This window comes from Astyanax mexicanus, chromosome 21 (assembly GCF_023375975.1).
Source record: "Astyanax mexicanus isolate ESR-SI-001 chromosome 21, AstMex3_surface, whole genome shotgun sequence".
Classification (NCBI taxonomy): domain Eukaryota; kingdom Metazoa; phylum Chordata; class Actinopteri; order Characiformes; family Acestrorhamphidae; genus Astyanax; species Astyanax mexicanus.
Window position 1 is genome coordinate 36,863,137 of NC_064428.1, and position 26,146 is coordinate 36,889,282.

General features: G+C 39.6%; 2 protein-coding genes across 2 annotated transcripts in view; both read right to left on the reverse strand.

The window, feature by feature from the left end:
* The window catches only part of LOC103045627 (complement C3), a 96,323-nt gene that overhangs the window by 25,702 nt on the left and 44,475 nt on the right, over nt 1–26,146 (reverse strand). The gene's annotated exons all lie outside the window — the stretch shown is intronic.
* LOC125785764 (complement C3-like) lies at nt 18,054–20,559 on the reverse strand. Its single transcript, XM_049469866.1, has 2 exons — nt 20,444–20,559; nt 18,054–18,294 (listed from the first exon to the last, which is right to left on the reverse strand). Exons 1-2 carry the CDS (start codon nt 20,515–20,517, stop codon nt 18,069–18,071), a joined length of 300 nt encoding a protein of 99 aa, XP_049325823.1. The 5' UTR covers nt 20,518–20,559; the 3' UTR covers nt 18,054–18,068.

Here is a 26,146-nt window from a genome sequence, read left to right on the forward strand (position 1 = left end):
ATCAGCATGATCCAGGATTTGAATTCAGTTATTTAGACTTAATCTGTTACTTAGCCGATACTCAAGGGAGGACAATTTTATTTGTGAACAAAAACAATACGAATTGGGAGGTTCTGAGAACTGAGAAGAGGTTTTCTCACCAGCCTGGAGGTGTTTGATCGCTTCGGCACGGCGCTGCATTCCAACTGCCTCCCACTGCTTGGTGGTGTCCAGGTAGTGCGTGGCTGTGAGCGTATAAGTCATTAAGATCATGGTGTCCTCTCCAGAGCCAAAAGGTTGCACAATCAGACGACCCATGAAGTCTCCACTGATGACCTGCTCGATGTTCTGACTCACCTCCTGACCTGGTGGAGAACAAACCAGAAGAGATAAATGGACTAAAGAGATGAGCAGATGGATGGAGATGTAGATCATCTCTATTCTGTCTTTATTAAAGTCAGTAGAAACAGTAGAGATGGTCCAACCATTCATCTATCCATGTATTTGTACCTCCATCCACCCATCTTTTTGTTCATACATCCATTCACCCATCTATCCATGTACTATACAAGTAGGATTGATGGATGGATTACTGAATCAGAGCCTTTTACTTCTTTCTTTAGATCAATCCAGTCATCCATCCATTTACCCAATCATCCATATAATCATCCATTCATCTTATTATCAATCCATTCAACCAACCAACCAATCATCCATCAATCCATTCATGCCTGTAGATGGTTTGGATAGATGTTTGGATGAATGGGTGAATAAATCGGAGCCTTTTACTTAATTTACTTTTATTCAGAAAACGTAAAATCTGTAAATCACTTCAGTCATCCATCTGTTTATACACATCAGTTAATTCTTCCATTTATCCATCCAACAAGACATTCATAATTATAGCTTGTAATTATCCCAGAGAAATGCATAAACCTAATTTTGCTAAAAATTAAGTCTGATTAACACTGATAAGCAAAAAGAATAGGACCGCTGTAGAATGTAGAATCAATGTTCTCCTCACCAGTTACAGTAATGTAAGTATGAGCGGGGGTGTTGGGTATCTGCCCGTTCGGTATATCACTCTTCATCCTTATCTCCTGAACTCCACCTGTAAACAGCAACACAGGAAATATAACAACACATACGGTATTATCAATCTGACCGGATCATAAGCACTGATACACTGTGAGATATACGAGCTATTAAGTAAACACTAAAGTATTTAATATAAATTAAATACACACCTATAACTTGGGACGGGTTGAGCTCCACATTCATCTCCTCTACTGTAGTTAAAACACCTTCAGGCTAGAAAAGAGACATTTTAGATTGTAGCATCCCTGACAAATGATTCCTGACACCAAACTTTTTAAAACTCTTTCGGCTGACTCAAAGAAAACAGTTGGATGGATTGTTTTGGTGTTTGGAGGAACATTTGAGAGCCAAGAGGAAATACAAAAGCATGCAAAAAAAAAAAAGAGTTTTAGCGCTCTTCACATCAAGAGTCCCGGAGAACGGTAACCCCGAGCTCAGATACTCACCACCACCTTCAGCTGCTTCTTCACTCTGTCAGCATGTCCTGAATCAATGGATACAGCCTTCACCTCAATGTCGAAATCCCCCAGCTTCATGGGAATGATAAAGTAAGAGATGGATCTGGAGGACATAGCGTCGATGCTAACGGTGGTGCGGTACTTTCCCTTCTTGCTGGCGGTGCTGCAGACGTCCTTCGTCTCTCTAAACACCACTAGCACTTTCTGTGGAAACCAGAAACATTTCGCCATCAGTACAACATTTAGAGTCGTGTGAAAAAATTAGAATGTAATGTAATAATATGAAAGTGAAAGTAAAATGAAAGTAAAATGATTGTGATAAATAATAGCTAATGATCAATAATGTCCTGGCATAAATTTGCATTTCCCCCTTTTTGCTCCTCCATGCCCACTCCTCCATGCAGGATTCTTTCAGCTGTGAGATGTTTGAGGGCTTTTTTTGCACAGCCTGTTTCAAGTCACCCCACAGCATCTCCATAGGATTTAGAGGATGTTTCATTTGGTCATTCCAGAACTTTCTTTAAACCTCAAAGCAAACCACACATGTATTTCCAAACTAGCAACTTCAATAGAGAGATAAAACCTTCCTAATTAATCAAAAAGAGATTATTTCAGGACATTTTGGAGAATTTCTATTGGTCCATTCGTCAAAAACTTTTGACACAGTGTTTGTTGACAGTTGCTAAAATTAAAATGATAATAATAAACTAAAATGTGCATATTTACAGTATATAACGGTATTATTATTATTATTATTATTTATTTATATATTTTTTGCATGACTGGGCTTTTATATAGGTCTGTGACTTACTGTACATATAATATGAAACACTAAGGCTTTAAATTAAGTACTATTATTAGGCTTTGATTACTATTATTGGATTTTATTTGTTCCACAAAATTACACACATTACTATATTAGGTAATCAAACTTTATTAGCTAAAAACAGCTAAAGAATACAAACAATGTTAACCTTAAAGAGATACATAAAAACACTGCTTCCTTTTTAAAAAAATAAAAATAAATAGTTCAAGCTATTAGAGGCGTTACAGTATTAAAATCGGCCACAATTTCCTTCTCTCTCCAGTTAACAAATACATTTTGTTCAGTGTGCGTTAAAATGATCCTTCGAGCTGCAGCATTAATATATTTAAACAGGGCTATAGTTACTGCTCACCTCGAATCATCGGGTTCTAGGGAGTTTTATCACTTGCTGAATAAATGATTCTGTACTTTGGACCGTTTTGGGCTCATTTAGGGGATAAAGTGCTGTTTTCAGGCAAGGTGGAGCGAGGTATGACGGTACGAGAAAATTGCCCAACAGTTTACCGTTTGAACCGGTATACCGCCCAGCACTAATAGAGATACATATTTTTTGTCGGACAGCGATGATTCGCTGGTGTAGGAGTTCCCAAGCCACCTGCTAAAGCAACGCTACTTCATAATCAATTTACATACTGCTGTCCCGTGACCTTTTGCATATCAGTGTATATATATATATATATATATATATATATATATATATATATATATATATATATATATGAGAACTGTTTCCTATACCTTGTGTTTCTCATTGGAGTAGTTGTGCAGGACGGCCTTGATCTCCAGCTGCTCGTTACGCACCGCTGAGTACGGCAACTTCAGATCTACGAAGAAACTTTTCCTAACGACCATTTCAAACGGATCCGCCACGCAGATTCCTAAAGAGACAAAGCAATATTTCACAAATCAACAGGTTACCACCTGATAATAACGTTTGCTTTAGTCATTAATGAAGGACACACTGTTCCTTTAAGATCTTAGAGATTGAGCAATTTTATACATTGTTTGTGAACAATGTATAAAACTAGTGCTTATAATGCATTATAACACACTAGTAATGCATGATTCATCATACATAATCCTGTATAATGACCATCATAAACATGTACTTACAGTCACATGCATAACATTAATTAAACACAAGTATATTACTTTATGTATTCTTTTATAAGAACAGGGTACATACTAATTTACCCTATGTTAACAGCGCTAACAGCACTAGCAAGCTGTAATTAGCAGCACTAGCCAGGTGTAATTAGCAGCACTAGCCAGCTGTAATTAGCAGCACTAGCAAGCTGTAATTAGCTGCACTAGCCAGCTGTAATTAGCTGCACTAGCCAGCTGTAATTAGCAGCACTAGCCAGCTGTAATTAGCAGCACTAGCCAGCTGTAATTAGCAGCGCTAGCAAGCTGTAATTAGCAGTGCTTGCCAGCTGTAATTAGCAGCACTAGCAAGCTGTAATTAGCAGTGCTAGCCAGCTGTAATTAGCAGCACTAGCAAGCTGTAATTAGCAGCACTAGCCAGCTGTAATTAGCTGCACTAGCAAGCTGTAATTAGCAGTGCTAGCCAGCTGTCATTAGCAGCATTAGCCAGCTGTAATTAGCAGCATTAGCCAGCTGTAATTAGCAGTGCTAGCCAGCTGTAATTAGCAGTGCTAGCCAGCTGTAATTAGCAGCACTAGCAAGCTGTAATTAGCAGCGCTAGCCAGCTGTAATTAGCTGCACTAGCAAGCTGTAATTAGCAGTGCTAGCCAGCTGTAATTAGCTGCACTAGCCAGCTGTAATTAGCAGCACTAGCAAGCTGTAATTAGCAGTGCTAGCCAGCTGTAATTAGCAGCACTAGCAAGCTGTAATTAGCAGTGCTAGCCAGCTGTAATTAGCAGCATTAGCCAGCTGTAATTAGCAGCGCTAGCCAGCTGTAATTAGCAGCGCAAGCCAGCTGTAATTAGCAGTGCTAGCCAGCTGTAATTAGCAGTGCTAGCCGGCTGTAATTAGCAGTGCTAGCAAGCTGTAATTAGCTGCACTAGCAAGCTGTAATTAGCAGTGCTAGCCAGCTGTCATTAGCAGCATTAGCCAGCTGTAATTAGCAGCGCTAGCAAGCTGTAATTAGCAGTGCTAGCCGGCTGTAATTAGCTGCACTAGCAAGCTGTAATTAGCTGCACTAGCAAGCTGTAATTAGCAGTGCTAGCCAGCTGTAATTAGCAGCATTAGCCAGCTGTAATTAGCAGCATTAGCCAGCTGTAATTAGCAGCGCTAGCCAGCTGTAATTAGCAGCGCTAGCAAGCTGTAATTAGCAGTGCTAGCCAGCTGTAATTAGCAGTGCTAGCCAGCTGTAATTAGCTGCACTAGCAAGCTGTAATTAGCTGCACTAGCAAGCTGTAATTAGCAGTGCTAGCCAGCTGTAATTAGCAGCATTAGCCAGCTGTAGCTAACAGCGCTAGCCAGCCCTGGTTAGCTCAAAAAAGTACATAAGTATAAGAATCATTATTACATCTTTTATATTTAAATGACTTTTAAATGTTGATACACTTTAAATATTTAATAGTTTGTGAATTTTAATTTTTAGCACTTTTTGTATGTTTTGAACTTGAGGTGAGAACATTTTAAATACATAAAAAAAAACTTCACAACTTTAAAATAACTCTGATTATTTAGATGTTAAAATTCAGATCCATAAATTGTGTCTACTGGATGTCACAGATATTAAATAAACAGACTTGAAACAGATTTTTTTGTTAAGATTGTTTTATGGATTTCAATTTGAACCCATTTTGCAATTTTTAAAAAATATTACGTTGTTAATTTGAAAAATTAAGATACGCCAACCTTTCAAAAAAAAAAATTACAATTATTAAAAATATATATATATATACAATTAAAATCCAGGAATAACACAATTAAAAAGTCAGGTAAATTTCATTTAAATAGACAAGATTCAGCAATAAGCTCCACAGAGACAGCACTGCTTTTAAAAAGTGTTTTTAATATTGTTAATATAAGTTAATAGTATTATAAATTAATATAACAGTATAAGTAAAGGCAGTAAGAGCAGTAGGTGGAACTGACCGTGGGTCGGGGACAGGCTGACGGCGAGAACCTGCCAGGTCGTAAGGGAGTCTCTCAAAAAACTGTTCTTCACCAACTGAGTCGTTGAATGACTGAAGAAGAAGAAACAACATCATTTAAAAAAAAAAGTGTGTTCTTTTGAGACCACAAAAGGTGGCGTAAAACTGCTTCCCTCACTGCCCTATAAAAAGGCTCTCGGAGGCTACTTTTGGGTAGTGCACCTCCTGGTGAGACATTATACAGTGGATGGCAAAATTATTCATACCCTTTGAACTTTTTCACATTTTGACACCTTACAACCACACACCTATATGTATTTTATTGAGATTTTAAGTGAGAGATCAACACAAAGAAGTAAATAATTGGGAAGTGGAAGTGTAGTGGAAGTGGAATTCTAACATGAATATTCTCTGATCTAAACCGTTCCACTGTAGCTCTAGCTATATGTTTACTCATTGAGTCATTGTCTTGAATCTCCTTCATAGTCTCAAGTCTTTTGCAGCTTCCTCTAGGTTTTCTTCTTGCCACTCTCCCATAAAGGCTAGATTTGTGGAGTGCACAACTTATAGTTGTCCTGTCGACAGATTCTCCTAAACCACCTGAACTGTGGATCTCTGCAGCTCCTCCAGAGTGACCATGGGCCTCTTGGCTGCTTCTCTGACCTGTGCTCTCCTTGCTGGATCTGTCAGTTTGGGTGGACCATGGCCATGTCTTGGTAGGTTTCAGGTTCATAATGAGATATTTCAACAAACTGACTAACATCTATTGATGTAAACAACATGGGTCCACATTACTGTTTATTTACCATGGGCTATTTCTGCATTGCGGCAGTTCCAAGTCCTCCCAGAGCCAACTCTCGGGGAAAAAGGTACGGGTAGTGATATCATCATCATCATCATCTGTAATGTAAGAATTGAGAAACACACACAGATTAACCATCAAACACACAGATAAACGAATAGAGATCACCAAGGGTAGAAGACTGGTTAATGAAACCATAATAAAGTAAACATTATTTTCTATAATAGCTTGGTATTTTTAGAAAAATAGCTTAAATGAATCTTTGAAATGCTTTAACTACTAAAAAAGAGAGTGTAGCTCCTGCATCATTTAGGTTGAAATTTAAATTTGAAGAAGAAGCTGCCTAATAAAAAGCCAATATCAGCTTTTAAGGTGGTGGCCAAATTCACTTGATATTTGAACATAAAAGCATGAGCATGTCTCTTGCACTCCCTTTAAAAGCTAGATTGCGATTTTAAGTCTTCGAGGCTCCAGGTTCTTACCCAGGATCTCTTCATCAGACTCGGCACTTCGTTTTCTCTTCGATGAAGTTGGACAGGTTTTTGCTGTAAAGAAAAAGAAAGGCCGTTATTTCTGTTCAAATTTGCCTGTAGTCTTTCATTTTTGCAAGCATAACAAAAAATAAGAAAAAAATCTTGAAGAACATGCGTTGCTTTCAAGACCACATCTTTCTCAACAAGACAATGCTAAACCACATGCTGCACACAAAACTTTAATATTAAAAAGCAAAATGTGCTTCAGGCCTGAAATGCAGGAATAGATGTACAGTAAAACATTCAATGAAGAAAAATTACGCAGATTAAACATGAAATATATGAATAAATCTATTCTACTTGTTCTTTCCGTGGTGCCGTCAGCTTTGTCGGAGTGAAATACGAGCCCTGCATCGTAGAAAACCCCCATACTGTCTTTACCACTTCCTGCAGTACAACCAGTATCGTGCTTCTCAATGATGTCCCAGATCTATTAGTGGAAAACAAGAACGTATTAGCATGAAAAAAAGCACTATATTCTACAGTCTAACATCAATATCAGTGACCAGAGAAGCTTAGAAAGTTCGATAAGAAAGCTTGGTAATAACATTGAAAACAGTTTATAAACAGTTTGAAAACTGTTAAAGTTAAAGTAAAAAACCCTAAAGATGTTAAATAAATAGACATCTTAAATCCAGTACTATCGTAATTTTACAGTTAATTTTCCAGGTGATTGCTAAGATGTTGCTAAGTGGTTGCTAGGCAGTTGCTTACTTATTCCAGGTGATTGCTAAGATGTTGCTCTTCGAGTTGACAGACCTAGTATTTGTTTCTTTACTTAGCTGAGTATATATTATATAACATTCATATAATAACATTCATATTACATGATTTTCCAAGATCAAGAACAAGATCAAACAATAAACAGTTTCAAATTGTTCCATTTGTGAAGTTACTGGACGTACCTTGTTCTGAGTGAGACGGTTCTTGTTGAGGACAAAGACACCCTTGTCTACGGCTACCAGACCAACTTTGGCACCAGGATCTCCAGTGATAGACAGAGAGAATCTCTCGCCGGGTTCGTAAATCTTCATACCCTCTGCTTTCACTTTCAGCTGAATCAAGGAGAAGAGAAAGACGTGGGTTTAAAACATGGAGGACTTCAGTCTGAAGGTAAACCAGGTATATTGATTTACTGACCAGGCTGGTTGGAGGAAACTGGTTGTCTTAAAAAAGTTAAGTAATGGGGAATTAAAACTTAAGTTAGCAAAACTTAAAACATCAAGTTTTTACAACTAAAGGGGAAGTTGATTTATTTCTAAGGGTAGCCCAGGGGGGGAATCACAACACTGATGGTGAGTGTTAGTCAGAAACTGTTGGACACACCCAGTATGCAAATAAATTGTGACAAAATCCAATGGAAAAGAAGCTGTTAATTGCAAAACAGACTAAACTTCAACTCAAAGATCTCAGTTTGAATAGTACAGTATATGTGCCCACAAATTCAGTTCAACTAACTCAAAATAGTTGAGTATTGTTTAGAAATATCCAATTTTATGTAAAACAGACTTAAATTATTTCAGTTCAAAACGCAGAGACTGTAAAAAAGATGGACGCTGTGTCTCCGTTCCCATTCATTCAATGAAAATGAAGCCAAAATCTTCCTCCATGTTGGCGATCCTGATACCCGATTCTGCGCAGTAGAGACCAGAGGAGGGAGAAAGACTGTGGAGAGACCGCCTACTCATTTAAATAACCCCGCCCCTGAAGGCTGCCTCGAGGTCACAGACTGCAGAGCGGAGCGGAGCTGAAGGTCTGTTATTGGTCCCGCCCATAACCAGCCCTTTTACAATAACCACACCTTTTTTATAGAGCTGAAAAACGTTTTAAAAAAAATGAATTCTGTGGGGATATAAAAATTTAACAATATAAGCAGAGGTTACACTAGCTGTTGCATTTAAATAAAGGATGTAGAATTACAGTATATTAGAAAAAAACGTGATTGAAAGTTGTCTGTTTTGCCATTGAAACCTATGGGGATGGGTGGAGTTACACAGCTTTCTGCAGCCAAACAGCAGGGGGCGCTCGACCTGTGGTGGCTTCACTTTTGAGAGACGATGCTCTGTCCAGCTATATACAGTCTATGATACAACGAATGGGTTTACAGTGTATAATGTTGGTATTCGTCTAGCTGGGAAACATTACGTTTAAAAAACGTGCACCATTATTACATCACACATTTTCAGGATGTTCCTGGAATGTTATTTCTGTATCGTTGAGGGACAACCTTCCTGTAACCTTTTCCAAACGTTGATAAACATTTTTATAACATTCTCTTTGGCTGGGTTGTTGTCTATGGGTATCACCAACAGTGCTAACCTAGAACAATGCTAATGCTTTAGGTAGCGCAACTAATATGAAGTTGCTATGGTATTCCAGGTGGTTGCTTGAAATCAAAATATCTACAGTAGCCCCCTGAAAACTCCCTAGCAACCACCTGGAATATGTCTCAGATACAGGTAGGCTACTGCAATGTTGCTGCAATGTCACTCATGTCAATGTTTTAATTTTTCGTTTTGGGAATGTTTCTTTTAACGTTTCCACAATTTTAGTAAATTTCTAGCTTTGAACATATGCGATAAACGTTCTAATAATGTTGTGATGCAAAATCTTTTTAAAGCATTGTCATAAATGTTCTCTGTCTGCTCGGGACATGACCAGCGAAATCAAGCTTGTGGACCTGCAGGACCGTCAAGACCAAGCCAGTTCATTGAATGAAGCAGATGTCTTACCGTCCCCATGCACGTGTCCTTCACATCCACCCAGACCGAGTCAGCCACCACCTCACTGTCTCCCACATGGTAATACGCCACCACTCGGAACGAGGGGAGCATGTCTTTGGTGACGAGTATGGACTGAACCACTAGGGACCGTCCGTCCCTTTTAATCCTCTTAGCCTGGACGATCTGTCCTTTACTGAGGATCTAGAGAGGAAGGAGGAGAGTCAAAGTCTTGAGGAACATCGTTGGTTTTATAGTCAGTTTTTAATGTGTCTTAGATGCTCCAATAAATGCGGGATTGCTGATAGGTCTGGAGACCGGGCAGGACAAGGACTTTTGGTAAAATTGGCACTAATTTGTTAGCAGGGTAGCTAAGCTATACCAAGGTGTACCTACTTAGAATGGATTTTAGCCAACCAAGGAGGCATTGACTGAGACATTCCTGAAAAACGTTTGCTCAAAGGTAGCCTCTGGTATTGTATGTCCTATGCTCATGTACGTACTGGTTGTATGTGTTCTGGAAAAGTTCTTACCAAGTAAGTGAAGTCCTGATTATTCTGGACTCCAGGACTCGCGGCGAAGTGCAGATATATTTTCAGAGCGGTTCCAACGGTCAGTTCTCTGTCCTCTACACCAATGTGAAGGTAATTGTTGGAGCCTCCTTTAGTAGCGTAAGCTTCAGCTATAAATTGCTTCTCATCCTGTCTGGCAGGAGTTAAATCTGGATTGTTTGTTTTTACCTGTGAGACGACAAAAAGCTGTTACAGTACAAATCTGTAATTTGCATACATTCAGTCACATGATTTTTTTTGTTCTGCTTAGATGCCATAGATACAGTGTTTACCAGACAGCCCTCAAAACACAAGGACCTTTGGGATTAAAAGCTAAAAGTTTTATTCCGATGGAACTGGCACAAATTTGTTAGCAGAGTAAGTAGCTAATCTACACAAAGCTAACTGTCTAGAATGGATTCTAGCCAACCAAGTGAGCATCCTGAAAACAAACATCCCCCGAAACATGAGGGGTCTTAATATTAAAAGCTGCAACCGAAAATTGGAGTTTGAAATGGATTGAAGTTTGATACTGATGGAATGGGCACCAATTTGTTAACTGGGTATTTAAGCTATGTAAAGCTTTGTAGAAAACCAAGCTATGGACTCCGAACTGTGCAAATTGTATTTGTGTTAGTGCTAACTAGCTAGCGTTTATAAAAATAGGGGTGGTAATACCTAAGAATTTTTATTTAATTTATTTGCGTTTTGTCTTAATATATACATTATGTCTAAAGACAAATAAGAGGAGGAGGAGCCATGCACTGTCACTTAATTTAGGGTGTATCAGTGTTTCTTTGCTATCGTAGCGACGGGGAAAATACACCTTGCACGGTTGAAAATGGATGGAATGTACAAAAGGAATGTACTGTTGCGGATGCACCTGTGCTGCCAAGATAGCAATGAACGTCTGACTATTGATGTCTGTCTAGGTTGAATTCATTCATTGGTGCACTTGTGTTTTATTTAAATTTGCAGAATACAGTGTAACAATCACATACACATACAATCTGGGCTTTGAGGCACTCAGAACGTTTCTGAAATGCAAGTTTTTAAAGATTTAGAGTTTTTGAAAGGCTTACGGTAATCGTCAGAGTCTTGGAGCCGACCGCGGTGCTCAGGGTAACCATTGCCATGCCGTTGGACCTGGTTCGAGCTAGAACATTTCCAGGACTCACCACCACATCCACTCTTTCAGCAGGTGTATCATCTGGATTCGTCACGTAAACCTGTTTACATCACGTGGAGTCAAACAGCAGCCAATGAGTGGAAGCACATGGTAGAGTAGGTGTTTCTAATAAAGTGGCCACAGTGAGAATAGGAAACACAAGGTAAAGTATATGTAGGTGTTTCTAATAAAGTGGCCAGTTGGTGCATAAGTTGTGTACCGTGACATCAAAAGGCATTCCAGGTTTGAAGAATTTTGGTGTTCTTTTGAAGTGGATGGTGTAAGGTGACGTCACGATCTGAATGCCCCTCCTCTGAGCTTCCACCATTTCACTACCTGACAAACACACACACACACACATTTATATTTGAGCCTTAAAAAATAATGTTCATAATTCATAACTCAAAAAAAAAATATATAAAAATACTGCAAGAACCAGGTTGCTGAAGCTACCGTCAAAGTAAATTATAAATTATTAACTTTTTGCAACTTTTAAAAGTTGCAATCTTGCTAAAAGCTGAAATTTAGCTGGACTTGAGCTTTATACTGATGGAATTGGCACTAATTAGTGACACTTAGCTACACTAACCCAATTGTCTAGAAAATATTCTAGCTAAACAAGCAGAGCAACCTGCAAAACTAACATCCCGCAAGACTCAAGGGGATGTTGAATTAAATAAGCTTGTTGCTGGTGGAATGGGCACTAATTACTTAGCTAAGTTGCTAAGCTAAGATAAGCTAATCATTTGGAAGGAATTGCAGCCAACCAGGATATTGTCTCCATTACTACCAATGTCTCTAACCCTACCTGGCAATCTGGAAACCCTAGCTCTGTGTGGGTGAACATTGTCTTGCTGAAAAAAGATATAATATATAATTATAAAGTATAAATATATGAGGCTGCAGGATGTTCTACACATACCGCTGAGCTGTCAGAGTCCCTCATATCACTACTAGGGATAGCCAACTATCGTATGCAATGCTTCATACTTAAACCAAACCATCAGCAGACCCCCAAGCAGAACCTTGAATTGACGCTAAAGACGATACGGTTCTAATCTGTAGAAGTGCAGGTTTCTCGTTCGCGACAACACTGCCAAGGATTTTGATGGATGATTGGCCTAGATAGTGGTCAATTCATTAAAATTACCATCTTGCTTCTATTAGTCCAGAGACGCACTTCCTTAAAGACCTTCAAAGGTCTCTAAAATGGAGGTATGCTACCCAAAAGTAGCCTCCGATGGTCTTATTTAAGTTTTGCAACAATCCATGTGCATTATTTTTTTTCAATAAGTGCATTTCCAAGACGATTAAAACGTAAGACAGTAGTGATTTAGGACTATTTGACTCTTACCGGCCTCCGTTAGGACGCTGACCGATATGTACAAGGAGCTTCCCACCAGTTCTTCCACACTTTTGAAGGTTTTCAGGATCATTTCTCTCGTCAGCTCGGCTTTTCCTTCACCCTCTGTGATCTACAGCCAAAATAATATCATAATAAAAACACTAATTAACCTGATGTGCAATCCAGCTCAAAACTAGCTTTTGCTGATAGCTGGTTTCAGATGGTAAAAGACAAATATTAAAGGTACAGTTGGTTGACAAGCTGGTCACCCAGGTTAAAACAGACACTGTATTGGTAAACTAGCAGGTAAGGTAGGTTAACTTTGAACATTTAATGTTGACCAGCGCAGTGTATGTTTGATGTTTGGTAAGTTTGATCACCAACCAGCTAGTCCATCAAACTCTAATGAAAGTATATTCTATACAGCTACAGCTAGATAAACTGACTGAAACTCGATGGCCAATCAGTTGCTGGTTAAACAGGTCCAGCTGGTCCAATCTCAGCAGTTGACCAGCGTTAGGGTATGTTTTCTTGGTTGTACTGCTCAACCACCATGGTCATGTTGGTCAAATAGCTTGGACTAGCAGGTTGACTTGCCTCGTTGACTTGCCTTGCCTCGTTCACAATGATACACCAGTTAGTCCATCAAACTCTAATGAAAACATACCCAACGCTGGTTAACTGCTAAGGGAAAAAGGTAAAAAGAATCTCCACATGATCTGATCTTCAGAGATCTTAAAATCTGGACCTTTAATGCAGTTTGTGGTCCTGGATTTTGACTGTTGTGAACTGTTCTTGTATCTGATTGGCCAAAGAGTTTTGCATCCAGTGATCCAAATTTAGGCACAAAGCTATGGGGACACCTGTTCACCATTTCACCAACATGGCAGCCATCTTGAATTTCTTCAGGTTTTTCAAATGGAAATGTTTATGGGTATGTGACACATCAGTAGAGAATTTCACCAGAAAAATGATGACGTGCTTCATGTTAATTTAACTTTAATCATTCCCATGTTAAAAGAGTGACTTATCTTTTTGTACACAAATCAAAACAAAACAAAGCACCTTTTTGAGGTTAGAGATCGTCTCCTTGAGCATGTTAACAAGAACTACACCACGTTTTTTCTGGAGAATTTCTCTAGCAGTAACCTTCTATTAACAAAAACACTGAAGTGTGAACAAGGCTAGAGATTGAAGATGGCCGCCATGTTGGTAATATGGCTTAATACAGTCTCCCCTTCAGTCACAGTTTAGGCCTAATTGGATTAGGATTGGCCATCTTCCCAACCAAATATGAATAAAATGCTTAGTTATATGTTCATGGTGGTGCCTCTACAATGGTAATCTCACCGAGACTCGTCTTAAAGAAGCTGGCAGACTGGTCTTGCTGTCTCCCTGGATCACACCGAAGACCACGAACGCAATGCCGTCCACTCTGTTCCCGGAGAGATACCTTCACACAAGAAACAACAGTTACACGTCTCATTATACGGGAAAAGAACAAGAACAAGCCCATCCACGTGGGCTGGGCGGCATGAGGCGTCTGTGAACGGATGTATCGGAACCTAGCCGCTGTGCTTGTCTCCGAGAGCGCTAGCTGCTCAGGTAATGATTCATCAGCAGCAGCTTGAAAAAGGGGTGATTGACTTCACATGTGTTTGGCAAGCAAACCAATGGATCGATCACCGTGGTCGACGCCCCACTCAAGAAGACCACGCAGTCCAAGTACCTGGGCTTTGTATTAAGCAGTGACGATGACGCCCTCCCAGATGTCTGAGCTTGAGTAGGCATGGTCTGGGCCAAATGGCGCCAAGTGACAGGCGTTCTCTGCAACTGCAAGATACCAGTGAGCCGAAAAAAGTAAGATCTACAAGACTATTGTACGCCTCAACCTCGAGGCATGAACAAATCCTGCACGGAATGGAGATGCGAATGATGGATGATGTTGCACAATGAACACCAACGTCCAAAGACGTATGGGAATCGAGCCGATCACAGACAAAATGTGAGAACGGGGTCACGTTCACATGGTCTGAAGTGATGAGGACCAAGGACAGATTAAGGATCAGGCCCGCTTTGTAAACGACTTCTATAGAAGTCAAGGGCCCCATAACAGGGCCCTCTAATGGTATGCCTTTCTCTTCTCTTGGGCCTCCTGGTAGGGGCTCTCATAAACAGGGCTCTCTAAAAAAGGAGCCCCCTCTTTCCTAGGACCCCTAATAGCCAGAAGCCGAAGTCAGAGCAGTGCCACAATGCCTCATGCATTACCATAAGGGGCCCAAAAGCATGTTTAGGGCCCCCAAGAGGCCCTGGGGTCAAAGTCCTTAATAGTCAGAAGATCCTTAAAATCGAGGCCCTCGGAAATAACAATATTTTGTATCATAAATGTTAAGAGGTATCGCAAAATTGTTTTGCGCCCTCAAGGACCCCTGGGGGCTGGCCCCACTGGCCCGATCAGTAATTCTGTGCCTAAGCCCGCAAGGGAAGAGGCCCTGCAGACATTCAAAGAAGCGGTGGACGGACCGGATAAGAAAAGACATGCCCTGGATCAAACCAAATGGCGACAGGCATCCAATCACCCGGACCCTTTTTGGTCTTTTCATGTAATTTTCGTATCTGTTGTATCGAAGACTGAGCTGTGTGGGACATAATAATCAAACCTATTCTATTGTATTATAACGTTTTACTTGTATATTTAATAGTATATGTACAACAAACTCTCAGACAAATTTCAGTATCTTCAGTATTTAAAACTAAAAATGGAATTTGTATCAACAGGGATGTTCCACTTACCGGGCATTAATTTCCACTTCCAGTTTGTCATCGTCCACGTAGAAGAAAGACTTGGCAGGTCTTAAGCTAACCTCAAAGGTAGGCAGCACTGGAAAAGAAGGTAATGGTAAGGATATGTGTAGATTTTTTTTTTTCATTCATTTTGCAACTTTTTCACTATTGCATATATTAAATATATTATATTAAATTAAAGTATTGTCTTGCTTTTTAAAGAAATGACAAAATGGACAGTTTAAAAATATTTAATGACATCTGAATATTTTTAATATGCCAATTTTTAAGCATTTTTTTCAGTTTTGGTAAATATTTGGTCATGATTTTTGATTCTATGAAGAGTCTTACCATATTCTTTAACCTCAAATTTAGCAGTGAAGTTCTTCTGGGGCGTGTTCCTGAAACGTGTTGCTATCGACCAAATTCCAGGACTTCAGAGAACAACAAGAAATATATATTTGCAATAATATTTGTCATAAATAATGCAAAAAATTAAACAGAATAGAACCACAGGATTTAAAATAAAATGTAGATGGCGCTAAACACAATGAGCAACACTGAGACCAAGGAACATCCTACAGATATTCCAGAATGGAGGACCATGCTGTGATGATGTATCAGAGAGCGTTTCTCAAACTAACCTGGCAACGTCAGGGATGTCGTACCTCCCGGTCAGAATTCCTTGCTTGGGGAAGATCGTGTCTCTGTGAATGATGAATCCCTGAGGATTCTGCAAAAATGGAGAATTATTATCAAAAGCAGGTGTTTAATGAAATCTCGGCATAAATGACTGAGGTGGGAGTGGCTGCCTGAATTCTTTTTCTTCTGAATTTAAACATCTTTTGTTAAAACGGTTAAATGCAGTGCACAGTGTTTCAGAGGGCACTCGTGTCTATGTGACCTTCTGGCTCTCGAATTTTACCTGAGTTACCTATTCCTGTTACTTACTATGATTTCAATAGAGATGCCATTCTTATCAAGTGGCTGCAGGTCAGGGGTCACTGAGAAAATTCTGTATTTAACTGGAGAAAAAAGAAATCAAGTTCAAGATTTAAACACAAGCACATTTCACAGATTCCATCCATCCATCCATCCGCTCTGCATCAAGCAAAAACTCTGATAATTCTGAAAACTCCAATATCTCTGATAAATCCAACAACTCTGATAAATTTGATCATTCTGAGAACTCAAATAACTCAGGTAACTGTAATAACTCTGATACTTGTAATAACTGATAACTCAAATCATTCTGAGAACTCTGATACCTCTGATACCTGTAATAACTTTGATAACTCAAATCTTTCCGATATCTCTGAAAACTCAAATAAGTTCTGATAACTCCATTATCTCTGATAAATCCAAAAACTCTGATAACTCCAATACCTGTAATAACTCTTGATATCTCCAATCATTCCGATAACTCCGAAAACTCAAATAATTCTGACAACTCCAATATCTCTGATAAATCCAAGAACTCTCAGATAATTCTGAAAACTCTAATAACTCTGGTAACTGTAATAACTGAGAACTCTATGAACTCTGATACCTGTAATAACTGGTGACTCCAATCTTTCCAATAACTCCATTAACTCTGAGAACTCTGATGCCTGTAGTAACATTGATAACTCTAATCATTCCAATAACTGCAATCATTCTGACAACTCCATTAACTCTGATACCTCCAATAACTCTGATAGCTGATAACTCCATTAACCTCATGAACTCTGAGAACTCTTGATACCTGTAATAACTAATAACTCCAATCATTCTGATAACTCCATTAACTCAGAGAGCTGTAATAACTCCAATATCTCAGATGACCCCAATGACTGAGTTTGGAAAGGTGAGTTTGAGCAGGAGTACCCTGGGTCTTGGGGGTGTAGATGCTCTTGTCTGTCTGGATGAATATGTAGCCGGACTGGAACGAGACCATCACCACCTTTTCCAGCACAATGTTGGGAAAATGGGCCTCCAGGTAAACGTACTGCTTCTCCAGCGGGTCTTCACTGAACGCATCCCAGTTTTCCCAAATCTAAATGAAAAATAAAAAATGTCAAGTGCTACCAAAAAATGTGCATATATATATATATATATATTTAGGTTCCCTGTATATAACTAAGCAAATGGGTCAGTAACCGATGCAGTGAGTAACTTCTCATTTGTTAAACACCCCTGTGGATCTGTTTCAGAAGGCTCAAGTTATTGGCATCATAAATCAACTGAGAAAACATCTAAGGAGATGCTAAAAATACTAAAATCCGGTTAAGAACTGTCCAACGCGCTATTATACAGTGAAAGGGCAGTGGAGGAACATCATCTTGCAGGAAGGAATGTGCTCAGAGAAAAAAATATTGAATGATTAAGTTTGACGATTATTTAAAGGTTTGGTGAAATAAATCAAATGGTAGTTTAAATGACAGTTTAAAAGTGAAAGTAAGAGCATTTCCAAATGCACAAAGTGAAGGAAACTGAAGGGATTGGCACAGAATGGCTGTGTTGCTTTAAGAAAAATCAGTGAGGATAACGGATAAAAATGACTTCAGTTTGCTAAAAAGAGCAAAGATTGGACCAGTTGGTCTCTGGATCAATGGAAGAAGGTCTAAGAAGGTCTGATGAGTCCAGATTTACCCTGTTCCAGAGTGATGGAGAATCAGGGTAAGAAGAGAGAGAATAAGAATGAGGTCAGCTGATTAGATGACATTGGAAAACATCTAAAGATCTGCTGGCTGAAAGTTCTCAGCAGGTCCCAGGTTTGGCAGTACTGACCTTGATGTCCACCAGCTCCTGGAAGTTGTTATTGGCGCTGAGGAGGACCTGTTTAGATGCCAGCTCGATGTTCTTCCGCGGATGGTTCTTCACCACCACCCTGACTGGGATATCTCCTCCAGTGTAGTCCTGAGCCTCAACAAACACGTTCTCAGTGGTGCCCACCCTCAGCAAGTTGGGGGCGGACATCACGTTGCTGGAGGGGCAACCGTAAAGGGTTAAATTATTATAAAGACATTAAAACTAAGACTGGGCGATATGGCCTTGAAATAATATCACAATATTTCAATGCATTTTTCAATGGAAAAAAACACTAGTGCAATAAAACTAATGTTAAAGTTAAAATTTTTATAACAGTTTTAAACATTCAGGAAAAACTGTACTATGTTACTTTATGCTATTTAGTAAACAGCAAATTACCAAAAGCAACCTTATCAACCACCATACAACACCTTAGAAACCTCATAGTAACACTGTAGCAACTACCAAGCAATATCCTACTGACCAACACCTTAGCAACCACCCAGCAATCAAATCTACACAGCAGTGCTCCATAATGTAATTGAATTAAATACCTTATCAACCACCTAGCAACACCTTAGCCACCACCTAGCGACACTGTAGCAACTGCCCTACTGACCAACATCGTAGCAACCACCCAGCAATCGAAACTTCACAGCAGTGCTCCATAATGTAATAGAATTAAATACCTTATCAACCACTTAGCAACACCTTAGCAACCACCTAGTGACACTGTAGCAACTGCCCTACTGACCAACACCTTAGCAACCACCCAGCAATCGAATCTTCACAGCAGTGCTCCAAAATGCAATAAAAAGAAATACCTTATCAACTACCTAGCAACACCTTAGCAACCACCTAGTGACACTGTAGCAACTGCCCTACTGACCAACACCGTAGCAACTACCTAGCAATTAAATCCTCATAGAAGTGCTCCAAAATGTAACAGAAAGAAACACCTAATCAACAACCTAGCAACACCTTAGCAACCACCTAGTGACACTGTAGCAACTGCCCTACTGACCAACACCTTAGCAACTACCTAGCAATCGAATCCTCACAGCAGTGCTCCAAAATGTAATAGAAAGAAATATCTAATCAACCACCTAGAAACACCTTAGCAACCAGCTAGTGACATTGTAGCAACTACCCTACTGACCAACACCTTAGCAACCACCTAGCAATCGAATCTTCACAGCAGTGCTCCATAATGTAATAGAATCAAATACCTTATCAACCACCTAGCAACACCTTAGCAACCACCTAGTGACATTATAGCAACTACCCTACTGACCAACACCTTAGCAACCACCTAGCAATTAAATCCTCATAGCAGTGCTCCAAAATGTAACAGAATGAAATACCTAATCAACCCCCTAGCAACACCTTAGCAACCACCTAGCGACACTGTAGCAACTGCCCTACTGACCAACATCTTAGCAACCACCCAGCAATCGAATCTTCACAGCAGTGCTCCAAAATGTAATAGAATTAAATACCTTATCAACCACCTAGAAACACCTTAGCAACCAGCTAGTGACACTGTAGCAACTGCCTTACTGATCAACACCTTAGCAACCACCTAGCAATCGAATCCTCAAAGCAGTGCTCCATAATGTAATAGAATCAAATACCTTATCAACCACCTAGCAACACCTTAGCAACCTGCTAGCAACACTGTAGCAACTGCCTTACTGACCGACACCTTAGCAACCACGTCTGACAAATATTTTCAGTTGGCAGACATTTTCAGTTCGATGCTTATATTCAATACAGTTGTTCTGATATCCAGTAAACCTTAAATTAGGTAAATTAGCTAATAAATAATTAGTAATTTGAAACTGGTTTAGTTTAAATTATCAAACCTGAACATAGAAAGTTGCTTTTTTTGAATATTTTTTTCAGAATATTTTTGGTTGCCAAATATTTTCAGTTGCCACTGATGCCAAATTGATGGTTATACAGTAGTCCAGTATTTCCAGTAGGTCTTGAAATAGGTAACAATTAAATCTTTGCCATATTCAGCAGGTTGCCAAACATTTTCGATTGCGAGATATTTTCAGTTGCCAAATATACAAATATTCATCCTGATATTCAGTAGGTCTTCAATTAAGTAACAATCAAATCTCAAGACAAATGTAAATACTAATAACATCATGTCGGAACGTCTGAACTACCTTTGCACTTTAAAAGCTACAGAGGTGGTCCAGACATCTCTTCTACTTTACCTCTTCTACTTCTATAGCTTTAAATATAAATGTATATCCTGTAAATGTGTGTATATGTGGTATAATATGTGTATATATATGGTATAATATACTTACAGTGGTACACATAGTGTTAGAACTGGTCCAGAGGCCAGAAGAGCAGCAGTGATCCACAGCAGGTCCAGCTGCATCCTGCCAGTGTCTGGAAAACTGTGAGAGTTACTGAGCAGAACCAGAGCTTTTATACCCACCCCTCGCTTCTGAGGGTCCACCTCCAGGACCACCTTCCCCCAGCCTCCATCCAGCACCCTGGTTATGTAATGCAGAATGCAGAACGGGGGGAGGGGGGTGGTGGGACAGGGGACAAAGTCTGGGTGAAATTTTACCACTGGAGCTTGTAGTGTATTTGTAGTGTATCTATCTCTTCTACATGTATGGAGATGCTGTTCCTGATGTTCCCAGCCTGGCTCGCCACTGTCCGCTTTGTTGCATCCCTTCTCTACAACCCTGCACTGATCAGCATTATAAACACTGCGCATAATTACCCATTACCTTTCACATTCATAACTCTAGTGTTTATACATTAGCTATTGTTGTTTGTATCTGTATGTCTCAATCAGAGACTGTAAAAAAGATGGACGCCGTGTCTCCGTTTCCATTCATTCAATGAAAATGAAGCCAAAATCTTCCGCCATGTTGGCGATCCTGATACCCGAGTCTGCGCAGTAGAGACCAGAGGAGAGAGAAAGACTGTGGAGAGACAGCCTACTCATTTAAATAACCCCGCCCCTGAGGGCTGCCTCCACAGAGCTATACACAGTCATTGGTCCCACCCCGGCTAGGTGTAACCCAGCCCTTTTACAATAACCACACCTTTTTGAATAGAGCTGAATAACGTTTTAAAAAAAGAATTCTGTGGAGATATAAAAATGTAACAATATAAGCAGAGGTTAAACTAGCTGTTGCATTGTCTCTCAAAAGTGAAGCCACCACAGGTTGGGCGCCCCCTGCTGCTCGGTTGCAGAAAGCTGTGTAGCCCCACCCATTCCCATAGGTTTCAATGGCAAAACAGACATTTTTCAATCATGTTTTATTCCAATTTACAGCTAGTGTAACCTCTGCTTATATTGTTAAATTGTTATATCCCCACAGAATTAGTTTTTTTAAAACGTTATTCAGCTCTATTAAAAAAGGTGTGGTTATTGTAAAAGGGCTGGGTTACACCTAACCGGGGTGGGACCAATGACTGTGTATAGCTCTGTGGAGGCAGTCCTCAGGGGGGGTTATTTAAATGAGTATGCTGTCTCTCCACAGTCTTTCTCCCTCCTCTGGTCTCTACTGCGCAGACTCGGGTTTCAGGATTGCCAACATGAAGGAAGATTTTGGCTTCATTTTCATTGAATGAATGGGAACAGCGACACAGCGTCCATCTTTTTTACAATCTCTGGTTTTGCCATTGAAACCTATGGGGATGGGTGGGGTTACACAGCTTTCTGCAACCGAACAGCAGGGGGCGCCTGACCTGTGGTGACTCACTTTTGAGAGACGATGCTCTGTCCAGCTATACACAGTCTATGGTCTCAAAAGTATGGAGTCACATCAATGTCAAAAGTCCGGGGCTCAAAAATAACAGTAAAGGTTTTCCATTTTCTCCCCAATTTACACTGCCAATTACCAAACCCGTCATTAGTACTCTCCCTATCACTAGTGATGCCCCAACACACCAGAAGAGTGAAGACTAACACATGCTTCCTCCGATACATGTGAAGTCAGCGGCTCGGTTACTATACATCAGCTCACAGACACCCTGTGCTGCAGACATCACCCTAGGAGTGATGTGGGGAGAGAGCACCATCTACCCACCCGGAGGAAGCAGGGCCAATTGTGCTCCCTCTGAGTGCCGGCAGCTTGATGGCAAAGCTGCATGAGCGGGGGTTCAAACTAACGACCTCCCGCTCATAGTGGCAGCGCTTTAGACTGCTGGACCACTCGGCGTCCATAAAGGGGTGGTTTTGACAGTTTGGGGGGCGGAGTCAGGGTGCCTCCCTGAGTGAATACTATTGGCTGATATCTCCAAGGCTGGTCACCGCCTACCTCCAAGGGCACAGCAGGATTGCACTCAGCAGGCTAGGGTCAGAAAGGTCTGGATTTTGGATGGTCACGACTCTAGAGTTCTATTCTATCGGCAATACTTCGCAACAAGGACTAGAGAAGCTGTGTTTGTGTAGGGTAGATGAATGCATCAATTTTAAAGGGTTTTTAAAAAAATTCAGCCTCTAGTGCATGAGGTCACGTCAGGGATAAGCTCATTCCCATAAACGAAGTGACTTACAGGCAGCTGCTGTGTAAATTCAACCTTTGATATTTTGGAAAGTTCAGTATTGACTGGAAAATGGGTCAGTGAGGTAAATCTGTATTGTTTTAGTTGTTATTTACACTGCAGTATATTAAATAAACACATATACAGTACTGTGCAAAAGTTTAAGGCATGTAAACACATAATATTAAAGCCTTTATCTCAGAAGTAAGAGAGTATATGCTTGTAGGAATACCAGATCACATTAGAACATTAGATGTAGGATAACATAAATACAGTAAAATATAACAAGTATCTCTCATTTTGAGGAAAGTTGTTCTTGTGATAGCGATCTACTGAGCTAGGATGAGAAACAAAGTAAACACTGATTTACTAAACCAGCTGTGTATAGTATGATAGCTAAATAATGAATAAAAGTAATGAAAGGAGATTTGGTAGGGCTAAAAACACTACATTCTGTATAAAATTAATGTTATCTGTACTTCTAATGTCAGTTTTATTCAACAAATCAGTTCTGACAAAGTGTTGTCAAGATAATGAGCTGTTTAACTGGTTTGTACTGATGCCTAAAACGTTTGCACAGTACTGTGTATATATTTATATATATATATATATGTTTTCCCTCCTCTAAACTGGTTCAAATCATACCTCTCCTGCTGCACACAGTTGATCCAGCCCAGAACTTTCACTTCCCAGCATTCCTCTGTCATTTCAGGAGTGCCCCAGGGCTCTGTCCTGGGCCCCCTCCTCCTCTTCATCATTTATCTTCTTCCCCTTGAAAACATCTTTCACAAATGTAGCGCCCCCTAACTAGGGATTACCAGACTACGCCACCCCTTAAATTACTTATTTTACTTAGAGTTAGGGGAACTCTCAATGAAGACAAACAGGAACTTGACTGTAGTACAAAATACAATGGTTTATTTAAAACTGTATCAAAGTCACATCCACTGCCAGTTTTATTTATTAGGTGAGAGGAAAAAAATAAATAAATAAAAGAAGTTAAGAAATCACAAGTTACCCAACTATGACCACTAGGTCCAGGGTATGGGGCAATATGAGGTCAATCCAATAGGACTAAAATAACACATGTGAATAAAGTTTAATTAATCGCTGCACGGAAAGCTTAAACAAAAAATCAAAGCACTAAAATCACACTTCTAGTGAACAAGACTTAGCCAAATATGGTTGACTCCAAACCCCCCAGTCCCAGTAACAATTGTAGCCACAGCTAAAATAAACAAATTGTACCACGTAGTTACAAATAGGCTACGGAGTCTGTATAGAGCAAATAGTTAAAACCACATTACCTAAAATACCTGAGCAGTTAATACACTCAGTGCTACAAAAGTTGTTGTGGTAGAATAAACAAATAAAAAAAGAAATGCAACAAAAAAAGCAGAAACAGCAACTCAAATACTACATTTATTTCCACTGCTACGTGGATGACAGCCAGCTCTACGTTACCAGTAAACCCGCCTCCAACCTCCTCCCTCACTCACTGCCTGACAGAAAACAAAATCCTGGTTCTCTTTAAATCTGCTTAAATTAAACAGCGACAAAACGGAGATTCTCCTCATTGGTACAAAATCAACTTTAACCAAAATCGATAAGAAATTATAATTGCTCTGTTTCTCCCTTCCCACAGGTAAAGAGTCTGGGCGTCATCATCGACAGTACTCTTTCATTTCAATCTCATATTAAAACTAGAAAAGTGCAGCTAGGATGGTTGTGCAGCTGAAATGTCTCCCACCGTTCTATGTTGGTTAATATGGTGTTGCTAAGTGGTTGCTAGGTGGTTTCTAAGGCGTTGCTCTGGTACCTGTGGTGGTTGCTATGGTTTTGCTAAGCAGTTACTTGGTGGTTGCTATGATGTTGCTAAGCAGTTGCTAGGTGGTTGCTATGGTGTTGATAGGTGGTTGCTATGGTGTTGCTAGGTGGTTGCTAAGGTGTTGCTATGGTGTCTGTGGTGGTTGCTAAGGTGTTGACAGGTGATTGCTAAGGCATTGCTATGGTATCCGTGGTGGTTGCTATGGTGTTGCTCTGGTATCTGTGGTGGTTGCTATGGTTTTGCTAAGCAGTTACTTGGTGGTTGCTATGATGTTGCTAAGCAGTTGCTAGGTGGTTGCTATGGTGTTGGGTATGGTGTCTGTGGTGGTTGCTAAGGTGTTGCTATGGTATCTGTGGTGGTTGCTATGGTTTTGCTAAGCAGTTACTTGGTGGTTGCTATGATGTTGCTAAGCAGTTGCTAGGTGGTTGCTATGGTGTTGCTAGGTGGTTGCTAAGGTGTTGCTATGGTGTCTGTGGTGGTTGCTAAGGTGTTGACAGGTGATTGCTAAGGCATTGCTATGGTATCCGTGGTGGTTGCTATGGTGTTGCTATGGTATCTGTGGTGGTTGCTATGGTGTTTCTAAGGAGTAGCTAGGTGGTTGCTATGGTATCCATGACGGGTGCTATGGTGTTGCTAACCAGTTGCTAGGTGGAAAGAACGCCATAAGTTCTATAGGGTTTGCTTTGCAAGGTCATATTCCTTTCCTAAACACACACATTTAGAATTGCCTTTTCCATCTGACTCAATTGCATTATCTTATTTTTTAACCAGTAGTAAAATTTACATTTTAATTTTGATATGTTTTATTATACATTTTATTTTTTTTTGTTTACTTTTTGTTTCTTTTATTATTTTATTTGACTCTTTTTTGTATGGTGGCCTTGAGTGACAGAAAGGTGTATGTACAGTATATTGTGTGTTCAGAACACCTGTGATTTTGTTTAAAAAAAAAACATAAAATATTAACAAAATGAAATTATTTTTGAATCTGTGTGCATTTTAAAATATTAAAAATTTGATACAATGAATTAAATTCACAAACCACTTCAGTTTCTGAATCAGTTTCTCTGATTTTGCTATTTATAGGTTTATGTTTGAGTAAAATGAACATTATTGTTTAATTCTATAAACTACAAACAAAATTTCTCCCAAATTCCAAATAAACATATTGTTATTTAAAGCATTTATTCGCAGAAAATGAGAAATGTCTGAAATAAAAAAGACCTCAAATAATGCAAAGAAAACAAGTTCATATTCATTTAAAAACTTGAATACTAATATTTTAAGAACAGAGTGGAGTGTATGAATTTGCAATGGAAGTCAATGTAAAAAGAGTTTATTTCAGGTAATTTTGGAGAATTTCTATTGGCCCAATCGTCAAGATATATTTTTAAACAGAAGGTAGAGTTTGTGGGTTCAAATTATGTTTTTTTTCTTTGGAGAGTGATGATATGGACTATAGCTTGTAGACTGTGGATTGATGTCCTAGACAGAGATTATCCCTAATCCTGAATTAAGAGTCTCCATTGAAAGAGTTACAGTAAGTATTCTAGGAATATACTTAATCATTGTCTGGGAAACTACATCTATATGTACTGTAGTCTATAGTCTAGAGACTATATAGACTGTACGGAGTTTAGTCTGTAGACTGTAGCCTATAGAATGTATGGAC

Excerpts from the sequence above, each read along its gene's own strand:
- LOC125785764 (XM_049469866.1), bottom strand. The coding sequence starts at position 20,517 with ATGCAGCTGGACCTGCTGTGGATCACTGCTGCTCTTCTGGCCTCTGGA. Across the intron at positions 18,295-20,443 it reads CTAACACTATGTGTACCACT|CAACGTGATGTCCGCCCCCA; the intron begins GTAAGTATATTA and ends TTGCCCCTCCAG.